Below are 13,908 nucleotides of genomic sequence, written 5' to 3'. Positions count from 1 at the left end.
GTCCCTCCACCACCAACGCACAGTAGCAGCAATGTGTACCATCTTCAAGATGCAATGCAGGAATTCACCTCCTTTGACAGCACCTTCCAAACCCATGACCACTACCATCTAGAAGGACAAGGGCAGCAGATACACAGGAATACCACTGCCTGGAAGTTCCCCTCCAAGTCATTCACCATCCTGACTTGGAAACATATCACCGTTCCTTCACTGTTGCTGGGTCAAAATCCTGGAACTCCCTCCCTAACTACACTGTAGCTACTGTTTTAAATGGGCGACCCTTTATTTTTAAAACAGAGTCACCTAGTTCTAGATTCTCCCACAAGGGGAAACATCCTCTCCACACCCACCCTGTCAAGACCCCTCAGAATCATATATGTTTCAATCAAGTCACCTCTTACTCTTCTAAACTCCAGCGGATACAAGCCTAGTCTGTCCAACCTTTCCTCATAACACAACCCACCCATTCCAGGTATTAGTCTGGTAAACCTTCTCTTTTGAACTGTTTCCAACACATTTACATCCTTTCTTAAATAAGGTGTCCTATACGGTACACAGTACTCCAAATGTGGTCTCACTAGTGCCCTGTACAACTGAAGCATATCCTCCAAACTTTTGTATCCAATTTTCTACACAATAAATGATAACATTCTATTAGCTTTCCTAATTACTTGCTGTACCTGCATATTAGTCTTTTGTGATTCATGCACTAGGACACCCCGATATCTCTGCACCTCAGAGCTCTACAATCTCTCACCATACATGTAATATGCTTCTCTTTTATTCTCCCTGCTAAAATGGACAATTTCACGTTTTCCAACATTACACTCAATCTGCCAGATTTTTGCCCACTCACTTAACCTATATCTTTTTGTAGCCTCCTTATGTCCTCTTCACAACTTATTTTCCGACCTATCGTTGTGTCAGCAGTAAATTTGGCAACCATCCAATCCATCCCTTCATCCAAGTCAATTGTATAAATTATAAACAGTTAAGGTCCCAGCACTGATCCCTGTGGCACACCACTCATTACATCTTGCCAACCTGAAAAAGACCCATTTTTGCCTACACTCTGCATCCTGTTAGCCAGCCAATCTTATGTCCATGCCAATATTTTCTGCAATATGCGGCACTTCACCAAATGCCTTCTGGAATCTAAGTACAATACATCCACCGGTTCCCCTTTATCCACAATACGTTACTTCCTCAAAGAACTCCAGTAAGTTGGTTAAACACGATTTCCCTTTCACAAAACCATGTTGGCTCTGCCTGATGACCTTAGCTTATCCAAGTACCCTGCTATAACTTCTTTAATAACAGTTTCTAACATTTTCTCTACAACAGAGATTAAGCTAACTGGCCTGTAGGGTTTCCTGCTTTCTGTCTCACTCCCTTTTTGAATAAAGGAGTTACATTTGCTATCTTCCAATCTAATGGGACCTTCCCCGAATCTAGGGAGTTTTGGAAAATTAAAACCAATGCATCAACTATCCCACTAGACACTCCTTTTAAGACCCTAGGATGAAGTCCATCAGGACCCGAGCTCTTGTCAGCCGCAGCTCCAACAATTTACTCAGTACCATTTCTCTGGTGACTGTAATTTTCCCGACTTCCTTCCCCACTTCCCTTACCTGGTTTATAGCTGCTTCTGGGATGTTACTTGTATCTGCTTAAGTGAAAACTGATGCATAGTACCTGTTCAATTCATCAGCTATCTCCTTGTTTTTCATTATCAATTCTCCAGACTCACTTTCAGTAGGACCAACGCTCACTTTGTTAACTCGTTTCTTTTTTAAAATATTTCTAAAACTCTTACTATCTGTTTTTATATTTCTGGCTAGCTTTCTCTCGTACTCTCCTTTTTCCCTCCTTATTAGTCTTTTAGTCATTCTTTACTGTTCCTTGTATTCTGTCCAATCTTCTGACCTCCCTGTCTTTGCATAATTATATTCTTTTTCTTTAAGTTTGATACTATAACCTTTCCAGTTAACCACGGATAATGTGTCCGTCCCTTGGACTTTTTCTTACTTTTTTCTTGTTATTATGCCTTCTATAAAATGTTTGTAAAGTTAACTGAAATCTATGATTTTTACTATCTGGTTTGTGGTCTGAGAATTCTTTACTCTGATTGGCTGATCAGAGACAGCACAGATCCCTATAGATGGCGCCAGATTCCAGGTCACATCAGAATAGAGGAATATTGACACTCTAGGGCAGGGAATGCTTTTGAGATCATTTGTAAACAATGTCACTTCACCGCTGACCACAAAGTTCAGGCCAATGTTTTATAAATTAATTACAAGAACAAAAGGATCACAAGAGTAGATACAAAAATGCTAAAGTTGTTCTGGTTCAAATTAATCTGACTCTTCATTAGGTACATCCCCATTGGAAAAATGAAACAAAGATACATCCCTCTTTCTTGCACAGGCCTCCAAACATGGTCAAGAACTCACTTTTTACATATATATGAGTGTTAACTGAGGCATGCTTGCACACAGTATGTAATGAAACATGGGCTCTCTTCTTCCTCTTGCCTGCTCTGCCAGATGTTAGAGACTAAAATCTACAGGGTCTCACCTTGGAATACCTCAAAATAGTGTTTCCCATTACTTTCTTCCAAATATACTTACTAGCAATTAGAGGTGTAAATTGAACATTCATTGCAAACTACTTCACTGAAAATTGGCAAAAAACTTTGATACTTAAATTTTCTAAAAGGTTTCTGAAAAGAAAATAAGACTATAACTATAAAATTAAAATATAAAATGAAATGCAAACTTACATTTAGACTCTGAGATATTCTGATTAGGTGACCAGACCAGCATTCCAAGGTTCTCCCTTTCCTGACAATGCTTTGCAACCTCTGTGTGGGAGGATAAAAACAAATATTAAAATATAGTTTATATTGACTACACATATTTAGCTCTGGTATTTTAATATTTAACTTTAAAAAGTGGCTATTACATTTTAACTACATACTCAACTCTAATTAGGCCAGGCTGGCCTGGGGGGGGGGGGAGTTGGAAGAGATGGGATAAATTTAGGAAACAATGCCAAGGCCAGATGGTTTCCCTTGTAATTCCGAAGGATCAAGCATTTGTGCATCGTACACAATATTAAACAGTTCACAATTCCTGGATTCAATTTTCTCTTCCACCCTTCGCTATCCCTTCCCCCATGCAAAAGTTATTTCAAGGTTACTGTGATAAGCTGATTAACCGTCCCATTTCTAACTTAGCATGAGTATACATGTATCTGCGTGTCGGAATAGGTTGACAGTTAGTACAATTTAGCAATAATTGTATCATGCACAAATATTAGATCCATGTGAAAAGGACAATCTTTGCAGAAGTCACTCAATGTTAAACTCCATCTTTTTGCAAACATCAATGCCTTAATTAATATTGTGAACTTGCTCCTTTAAAAGCATGTCAAAATCTGAATAATTGCACACAAAATTGGAAAGGTGCAAGAAGTGTACTGGAATCTATACTTTCACCATTTGAAAGGGCAATATTGAAAACATGTTGAAAATAAGGCTGGTTACAAGCACTGGGAAAATCTCACTACAATGCAGTATGTTACCATCTTAACAAATTCACAGTAATGCAAAATATGCTGGAGGTTTGTGCCCTGGTTTAGCCTACAATCTGCACGCAGCACAAAAATTGATTTTTTGAAGTTATACTGATCAGTGTCAGTCTCCACAATTTAAAAAGTAATTTCAAATGAGATCTTTGGCACACAAATATAAATATGGTTTTGAAGGTTATTTTCTAGACAGGTTACATAAAGAATGAACTATGTCCAAACATACATTGCTTCAATTTCATTTTTTTTCAAATCACATTTGACAACATGTATTGAGCATCAAGGAAATCAATAAAGTTTCCACTGTACAACTAATTTTGCATAAGCCAAATAAGCAAGCTTTAACAAGGTACATTGTGCTTTTTTAAATAATAGTATTAAATCACACTATTGCACCACAAATAACGTTCTACATTTTTTACATCTGGAATTGTTGATCAACACAAGCATATTTTATTAAATTTGAAGCATCCTTTTTGCTTACCTATGAAAGGGATCAGTGAAACCCAAAAATTACTATTGTGTAACTCTGACCTAAATAATTCTCCTTACCTACTGCCCTTTTAAGTCCATCTCTCTTCACTTTTTTTTAAACGAAAACTACTGAATAGTTTGTGCTCCCCTTGCAATGGTGAAACTCATCTCAGGTTCTGACTATTAGCACTAACCACTCTGTCTCATCAGACAGCAATAGACTCAAGTGGTTCTCATTAAGACCAGCAGTATTACAGCAAAACCTTACCCAGATTAATACCATGTAAAAAAAAATACAGAAGCACAATGAAGTGTTGGTTATATATCTAAAAGCTACCATTCCCAAGCCACATCACCCAAAATGGCAGACTAGCCCATGTTGCATTTTTTGAATTCGTTCACGGGATGTGGGCATTGCTGGCAGGGCCAACATTTGTTGCCCATCCCTTTCATCCTTAAGATAGTGGTGAGACATTTTGATATGTTGCAGTCCATGTCGTGCAGGTAGACCCATGGTGCTGTTGGGAAAGGAGTTCCAGGATGTTGATCCAGTGACACTGAAGGAATAACGATATAGTTTCAAGTCGGGATGGTGCATGGCTCGGAGGGGAATATGCAGATGGTAATGTTCCTATGTGTCTGTGCCCTTATTTTTCTAGGTGGTAGAGGTCAGGCAATGGAAGGTGCTGTCAAAGGAGTTGCTGCAATGCATCTTGCAGATGGCACGCACTGCTGCCACTGTGCGGTGGTGGATGGTGATGTCAGCATGAGAGCAAGGTGGAGAATTAAAATGATAGGCCACCGGAAGCTCAGGGTCATGCTGATTGGAGGTGCTCCGCAAAGAGGTCACCCAATCTGTGTTTGGTTTTCCCAATGTAGAAAAGACCACATTGTGAGCAGTGAATCCAAAACCTTGGTGAGTGATGGGGCTAACAATGTACCTCATTTAGCAAAAAATAGTTGAGGACTAAAAACGAATGAAGGAATGACAGAAAGAAACAAGGGCGAATCAGAGACAAAACAGACACAAAGAGACGAGGAGGGAAAGAAAGAGTGGATTGAGGAGGAAGAGACAGGAAGGAAAGATATGAAATAAAAATTAAAATGTAAAGAGCTGTAGTAAGGCAAGTGGCTATCAAGCCTAAGTAGACACAAGGAGAGGTAACCTAAAGATAGGTTAGATGTGGGGAGAGCGAGAGGCAGAGGTGTCTAAGGTGAGAAATTCAGAGCGTGAAGCCTAGATTACTGAATGCAAGACCACCATTGGAGCAGCAAAGGGAGGTTGGGATTGAAAAAAAGGGCATAGTTTGAAGTAGTATGGGGGGTGTGGTGGGGGTGCAGGGGTAGTTGTATGGCTGGAAGTTAGAGATTGGAAAGGTCATTGTGCCATTAATTTCCCTGAAAAACAATCTATTCACTTCCCCCTCATATGATCATCTAGCTTACCTTTAAAATTGATGACCTCTAGTTTTGTTCTTCTACAAAGTGGAGACATTCTTGTATCTACTCTATCAAAGCCGTTCAGAATTTTGAGCCCTCTCTATCAGGTCACCTGTCAGTCTTCTCTTTTCAAGAAAAAAAAATACCCCTTCCAGCCAGTTCATCCTTCCTGATAGGTATATCCTGAGTTTGGTATAATTGTTCCACATCTTTTTCGCACCATTTCCAAAGCTTCTATGTCCGTTTTGTAATATGATCAGAACTGTATACAGCATTCCCATGTGTGGGCTAATGAAAGTTCAGTACAAGTTTAGCATAACTTCTTCACTTTTCAATTCTATCCCTCTACAAATAAACCCTAATGTTTGATTTTTTTTTTAATGGCCTTATTAGCCTGCATTGCTACTTTTAGCAGTTTATATATTTGTTCTTCTAGATTCCCTTGTTCCTTTACCCCATTTAGATTCTTACTTCCTAAGCAAAATGTAATGTAATTGAAATTCATTTGCCAGGTATTTGCCCAATCTGCAAATTTATTAGTCGTCTTATAATTTGTAGCAGTCCAGCTGAGTATTGCCTATATCTCCCATTTGGCATCATCTGAAAATTTAGAATTATTTTTGATTCCAAAGTTTAAATCATTAATATAAATTACGAACACTAGTGGTCCCAGCGCTCATCGTTGTGAGACCACATGTTCCACATTTTGCCACTCTGAATAGCTACCCTTTATCTACACTCCAATATGTCTTGCAGCCAGCTTGCTATCCATTCTGCTACTTGTCCCCTGACTCTGCATGTTCTGATCTTATTTATCAGTCTATTATGCGTACCTAACAAAGCCTGTCTGGAAATCTAAGTTTTCTGTTTGAACATTTACAAACATGGGTGATAGCTGTCTTTGTGGTACAGTCTAGCAAGAAATAGAATACACCATCAACTGTTAATGAACAAGCTATAAAGCTGAGCGACAATATTTCCCACCCCCACCCCAAAAAATACACCCCTGTGAATTAGGTGTTAAAAGCAATGAGTTTAAGGACACAAGCTAGCTCCTTTCAATAAACAATTCTTCTGGCAACAATCGTTTCACATACACGGTAGAAATAAACAAGAATTAATCCTACGCAGGATCACAGTATGAACAAATAGCAAAATAAAAACAGATCCTGTACAGGATAACAAAAAAGCTAAATACCACATACTTAAAAAGCTTACAAAATCTAAAGCAGACAGTTGAGACAAATAAAACTCAAACACTAGGGTGAGACGACAATTCAGTCAAGAGTCGGGTAAATGGTAAACTGAACACTGGCATCAACATAAACTAACCACTACTACATTTATTTCATAGTTTATTTATTGTCCAGGCTAAGCTTCGTCAAAGTCCTGCAGAAAATTCCAGACTTATCCTCCAAGAGTCCCATTCCCAGCCAATACAACTATTGGAAGTATTTGTGAATACCCTGCCTTGCATCTTATTTCTGATTTCACTGATGAAATTAAAGTTCCATACAGATACAGATACTGAAAGAAAGCACTTTAGAGAGAATCACCAGTTACCAGAATAATATTCAGGTAACATGCGTAAACCAAATCCCTGAGCAGAACTGGTGGCTTTCTCCAATATTATACCATATGAGGGGAAGGGAGAAGGTTATCGCCCATGCTTGTGGTTCCTATTTCCCATGCTTTAGGATATGAATGCCAGTCTCAATGTAAACCTGGGGATCTGATGCATCAATTTCATACACCAACAATCTGAACTACATAAGCACCAATATAAAACATTGTTTATGCTTGACATTTTATCAATGTACAAGAAATTGAAATTTGTGAACATTTTACAGCAACTATTTTAATAGCTTTGGGGTATTTAAATGTTGGAAATAGTCTACATTATGCTACATTGTCAAGCATGCGAATGGTTACAAAAACCCAACAAACTGAACACAAACTTGGCACACACTAGGACCCTGAGGAGTGCATCTCATGTATCCCACCCATCCCCCATTCAACCAATATAGCGATGGTACCTGGCAACAAATACTTGTTCTCTTGCCCTTGTGAGCTTTATATGTCAGCTGCTGATTTGCATGAGAAAATTTGAACCAACTAAATTCTGTAAAATAACCAGATAAAAGAACATTTCATCATATCCATAAAATGGAAGATGCACAGAACCAAAAAAAAACATACAAAGATGATAAATGATGATGGATGCAGGAACAGAAAGAAAAATCAGAGAAACTGGGCAATACTGAAGGTCAAACAAACTGATTCCATCTGTAGCATTGTTGAGAAAAATAAAATGTTTCCATATAAAAAATTTAGTAATTTCAAAATTATGTAAAAATTATTAGAAAAGGCAAAGTTCCTCAGGAATCTGATCTGTTATTTTGGGAAATTTTAATTGTTCAACAAAACTGGAGCGGTAGGTAGAAAAGGTGTATAAATAAAATTGTATATCACTTTATCCAATCAGGTTTTCCAACTAGGTATGTTCCTGTTGTCAGGATTACTGTTTGACTTTAATCTGGGGAAGCTTAAGTAAAGTCTGTTCCTGAGAACACACTAAAGTAAAAGAGGAAATAGAAAGAACTTCCATTAATATGTCTTTCACTATTCCAGGATATCACAAAATACTACACAGCCAATTTCTTTTCGTTCAAGGAAGGAAAGTGTTGCTGGTATGGCCAACATTCATTGCCTTCCTCAACTCACCTCGAGAAGATAGTGGTGCACCTTCTTGAACCACTGCAGTCCACATGATGCAAATAAACTGACAGTTTATTAGGATGTTCCACTCAGCAACAGTGTAAACACAGCAACACAGTTCCAACTCAGGGCCTGGAACTTGTGAGTGGTGTTCTCTTCCACATACTGCCCTTGTTCTTCTAGGTGGTAGAGATCGCAGGTTTGGAATGTGCTGTCAAAGGAGATTGGACGAGTTGCTGCAGTGCATCTCGTAGGTGGTACACACTGCATCAGTGATGGTGGAGAGAAAGAATGTTTAAAGGTGGTAGATGGGGTGCCAATCAAGCTTCTTTCCTGGATGGTGACAAGTTTCTTAGGTGGAGCTGCACTCACCCAGGCAAGTGGGGAGTATTTCATCACACACCTGACTTATGCCTTGTAGATGGTGGATAGGCTTTGGGGAGTCAGGCAGCAAGTTACTTGCACAGAATTCCCAGACTCCGACCTGCTTCTAGCCACAGTATTTGTATGGTTAGTCTAGTTAAGATTTCTGGTTAATGGCAACCCCAAGGGTGTTGATGATCTTAACCACAAGCATCTTCCTTTGTGCTAGGTATGACTCCAACCAATAGATAATTTTCACCTAGGTTCCCACTGACTTCATTTTTGCTAGGGCTCTTTGACCAAATGCCGCCTTGATGTCAAGGGCAGTCACTCTCACTTCATGTATTGCCTTTGGCTCTTTTGTTCATACTTGGACCAAGGTTGTAACGGAGGTTTGGAGCCAAGTGGCCCTGGTGGAACCGAAACTGAACATTGGCAAAGTTATCGGTAAAGTGGTGCTCGATAGCGTTATGGACACCTTCCATCATTTTTTTGATGATCAAGAGAAGGCTGATGGGGCGGTAATTGGCCGGGCTGGATCAGTCCTGCTTTTTGTGGATAGAACCTGCCTGGGCAATTTTCCACATTGTCAGGCTGATGCCGGTATAATAGTTGTACTGCAGTAGCCTGACTAGGGCCGCAGCTAGTTCTGAATTATAAGAACTCAATACTACAGTTGGGATGTTGTCAGGGCCCATGGCTTTTGCTGTATCCATAGTCTTCAGCCATTTCCTGATACCACAGGGTGAATTGAACTGGCTGAAGGCTGACATCTGTGATGGTGGGAACTTCCACTCTGCACTCTGCAACTGTTTCAGCTCTACCTCACCACCACCTCACTTGACTCCTCCACTGTTGCTAAACTATCAGATTGCTTATCCGACATTGAGTGCTGCATGAACAAAAATTTCCTCCATATAAAAACAGGGAAGACTGAAGTCATTGTTTTGTTCCCCACTCCAAACTCCATTCCCTAACTACCAGTTCCTACCCTCTCCTTGGTGTTAAGAAACCCAAACTTACCTTGGAGGTCGGATACTCCAAGTCCTGATGAACCTCGGGCCTCCCGTGCATGCGCCAGCCAGGAGCTGGCTGCACATGCGCAGTTTGGATATTTCACGTTCTTCAGGGTCAGGACAGGCCCTGTGCTGCTGCGCATAGAGAAAAAAGAACAGGAGAAAACCCAGGCCAGGTGGCCAGGTGCAGAGCACCATAGTCAAGTAAGTATCCCAAAGAGAGGGACTAGGGGGGAGGACAAGGAGAAGATCCCAAGAAGTGTCCCAGAGGCAGGGACAAGGGAAAGGAGTCAGGAACAGGTCCCAATGAATAAAAAAAAATGAGAAATGGTCACCAATTAAAGAAAGAGCTGCAGGGAGCGGACTCTTAAGTGAAGTGGGCTCAGGAGAGGCCCCGATAGTCAAAGAGGGCTCAAGTGAAGCCCTGAAGATCCAAGAAGGTAGCTGAAGGCTGGTAGCTCAGTGCTGCGGGCCGCTGGGGCAACAGTACCCTTTTGGAGCAGTGCTGTTCTGCTTGGCACTGCTGAAGATGCAAAATTGTACATATAAGTTGATTCTCAAGTGTACTCAGAAATTCAGGGAAACGTAATTGCGGAAGATGGGATTGAAACCATGTGAGTTGGGCCATCATTGAAGCCATCAGAGTTAGAGTGACTTTTGGAGAGAATTCCAAGGCAAGATCTTCAAAGATGGAGATTGGAAACCCTTGTGAGAAATATGAAGTTTCAGTGAGGTTAGTTGGCTCACAATGTAACAGATGTCTGGGTGGGTTGTTGAGAAATCCATGGAATCTGTTTTGCTCATATTTGACATTTATTCTGTAGCATGATGTGTTCTACCAGTTTTCCTGTTAATTCACATGCACCTCATACTTATCCCGAATGCTAGAATATTAGATATTGTAAATTGTTTTATCTTTCTGACCTTGTATAGTAAAGTTTATTTTTGTTTGTTCAAAACCCGTGGAATCTTGTGGCTTTATTTTATTAGACGGTGTCTTAAACCTCAAACTTTACCTACTTTAAACAAAATGTTATTGGCCCCTCTCTGGATCTCACCAACAACTTGGAGGCCTGGCCAAGGGTCTCAACACCGGCAACAGTTTGAGCTTAAGCCAGTCTTTTCACAACCTTGGTGACATACTTGCTCCTGGGATGAGCTTCCAACTTCATATTCATGCCATTTTTAGACTACCTATTTCCACCTCTGTAACATCATTCGACTTCATCCCTTTCTCAGCTCATCTGCAGCTGAAACTCAATTATTCCCGCATTTCCTCTAGACTCAACTATTCCAATACACTCCGAGCTAGCTAGTCTCCCTCCATAAACTTGAGGTCATCCAAAACTCTACTGCCCACGTCTTGATGAGCAGCAAGTCCCGTTCCACTATCAGCCCAGTGCTCAATGACACTGGCTCCTGGTCAACCAACATCTCGATTTCAAAATTCTCCTCCAGCCTCACAACCCTCAGATACCTGCATTCCTTTATTTCTGGTCTCTTGTGCATTGTCAATCATAACTGCTCTACCACTGGTGGTCATGCTTCCGGTTGCCTCGGCCCCAAGCTCTGGTATTCCTTCCCTATATCTTTCTGCCTCTATCTCGCTTCCCTCCTTTAAGACATTCCTAAAAACCTACCTCTCTGACCAAGTTTTTGGTCATCTGACCCCATATCTCCTTTTGCAGCTCAGTGTCTTCATTTCATAATGCTCCTGAGTTTGTTTCATAATGCTCCTGTGAAGCACCTTGGGGCATTGCATTATGTTAAAGGTGCTATATAGCTTGTTGTTGCTGTTCTAAGTTGAAGTCTAATGCTGCATTTATAGAGCCACTTCAGGAAGCAATTCTGCAATTAACTTCTGAATGCTATAGAAACAGCTGAGTTTATAATTCAGGGTAATTTCTACAACACTGAATCTAGATTTAATAATTATGCAAGCATAAACTTCCATACACTTGTTTATTTTTACATATAGAGACTTTGCCTCTTTTAATGCCTTTGATAATGATTGGAAAAAAGTACAATACAGATTAGTAACAAGACCACTTTGCCAGCCTGTCTTGGAAGACTGTAAAGCCTTCAACTGCTTAATCCACTGTGCTAAGGGACATTACTGCTGCTGTTGGAGGTCGGAAAAATGCATGGACCATCCCAGTGCAAACTTTCAAACTGTCACTGACTGGAAAGAAAAAAAGCAAATGAGATGCAATGAATTTGTCACACATTTTATGCATCAGCCATATGAATATTAGCAGAAGTCAGCATAAGTGAAAATCCAACCCCCCTGACATCCCAACCTTAACTACACTGCTACAATGTGGGGCCAGAGAATAGGCAGCATGATGTGATGAAAGAGAACAGGAAAGAGAAAAACTAAAGATAATAGGACTTCTGTCCTGTGCATCTTAGCCAAACAGCTAGCCGAAATCCGGTACTGACAGAAGCCTGGGAGCTGATTGCCTTTCCTCACGGTTACAGGTAGGATATGGCCTTGGAAGACTTCCATAGGGTAAAAAAAAAATCAATCTCATTACAAAAAAAAATTTGAGACTCTATTCAGCAGCCATACAACACTAAGTCCAACTCAAAAGTCTAATTTCTACTTGATATAAAGTAATATTTTCCCAAAATCTGTCCTGATCCACGTTACATATCAGACTTGGAATCCTGCCATGATAGTACCGTTCAGCAAAAGTGGCACAGATGAACATTCCATTAAAATAAAACCCAAATCCCAAATTTAAGCATTGCTGAATGGATCAGCTTTAAATGTCAAAAAAAATGGCATGGTCACCTCAGATACTTCTAAACTGCAGAAGATCCGGACTAGGTTTGCAAAGCAGAGTTTTACATTCAGGCATCAGGACTCCCCAAGGCTTGGAAACCAGTTTTTAAACTTGATTCCTGTGCTTGGGAACAGAGGTAAAAGTGCAACGTAAAAGCACCTTCCAGGGAAATTCGGTTACTTGTACTCCAAATGCAATAAGCATTCACTCTAAATAATCACTGTAGTAAAAACAGAAAATGCTGGAAATACTCAGGTCTGGTAGCATCTATCGAGAGAAAAACATAATGTTTCAGGTCGGCGATCTTCCATCAGAACTAGATTAATCACTATGAAAAACAAAAATACCTGGAAAAACTCAGCAGGTCTGGCAGCATCCGTGGAAAGGAGCTCAGTTAACGTTTCGAGTCCGCATGACACTTCAACAGAACTAAGGAAAAATAGAATTCTGCCATTGTTCACATTATCAACATTTAGTAAAATGGCCCAGATAAATTAATAATCCAGAATAACCCAGATACATTTAGTTAAACCTACTAGCGTACCAAAATATTAAAATTCTACCCCATGCCCCAGTCCTTAAAATAATACACAAAAACAAGGATGCAAAAATATTGAAAATGATTTTGAACTTGGGACATCCAATATTAGTTGTACATGCTGAAAGAGAACTTCATTTGTTTAAAAAGCTGCACGTGGTAATTTTTCGTAAATCTACATGTTATTATTTGGCAATTTCACTAGATTAAGATGCAACCATTAGGCATTTACACTGCAAAGGGTGAAATTCTAATGATCATACTGGAAAACTGAAAAGGAATCAATCATACTAGTGGGAACGTGCTCTAGACTAATGCAAAGCAAATAAATTAATTGAAACTGCAGACAAATTAAAGATTTTAACTATCCAAAATAGGCTGGAATAAGGAAATGTTTATGATAAAAACAAGGTTTCTTTTTATAGTGCATGCAGGGCTGCTTTCTTAGTCAATATGTTGCTGCTCCATCAGGGAAGAACTATTTGACCCAGTCCTGGGTAATAAGGCAGAGCAAATGTGTGACCTAAAAGCATTTTAAAAGCAGTCATCACAAGATTAACTTATTTTTCATTTTTATAACTAGAAGTTGAGGACAAAATGTACTTAACTGGGAAAAAAATATAAGATGAAACAGAATGTGCTGAGATTAAATGGAAAGAAAACTGGAAACTAGAACTGAGGTCTGGCAACAAAATTATTTCAACAGGTGCAAAGGGTACAACTACTCAGTAAGGAAAAGAGGTTCATTGAAGGTTTAAGTTCAATGGGCCAGAAGGATGATTATACGAACATACAAGAAAGGAACAGAATTAGCCATTCAGCCCCTCAAGCCTGCTCTGCCATTCAATAAGATAATGGCTGATCTGTTTGCGTTTCAAATTCCACATTGCCATCCACCCCCGATAACCTTGGATTCTTGGGAATCAATCTACCTCTGCCTTAAAAAACACTCAATGACCCTGCTTCCACTGTTTTC

At 39.8% G+C, this 13,908-nt stretch overlaps 1 protein-coding gene across 5 annotated transcripts in view; it reads right to left on the bottom strand.

Moving 5' to 3' along the window:
- rcor1 (REST corepressor 1) overlaps positions 1-13,908 on the bottom strand; it is a 148,215-nt gene that overhangs the window by 94,754 nt on the left and 39,553 nt on the right. For 4 of the 5 annotated variants that reach the window (XM_078562414.1, XM_078562417.1, XM_078562415.1 and 1 more), the window contains exon 3: positions 2,786-2,866. The exons of the other annotated variant lie outside the window; for it this stretch is intronic. In XM_078562414.1, the coding sequence (XP_078418540.1) occupies positions 2,786-2,866 (81 nt within the window). The remainder of the gene's footprint in view (positions 1-2,785; positions 2,867-13,908) is intronic. 5 annotated transcript variants of the gene reach the window in all.

The sequence above is a fragment of the Cetorhinus maximus genome, chromosome 18 (genome assembly GCF_964194155.1).
Source record: "Cetorhinus maximus chromosome 18, sCetMax3.hap1.1, whole genome shotgun sequence".
Classification (NCBI taxonomy): Eukaryota; Metazoa; Chordata; class Chondrichthyes; order Lamniformes; family Cetorhinidae; genus Cetorhinus; species Cetorhinus maximus.
Note: the sequence above shows the minus strand (reverse complement) of the source record. Positions and strands in the feature narration are given on the sequence as shown.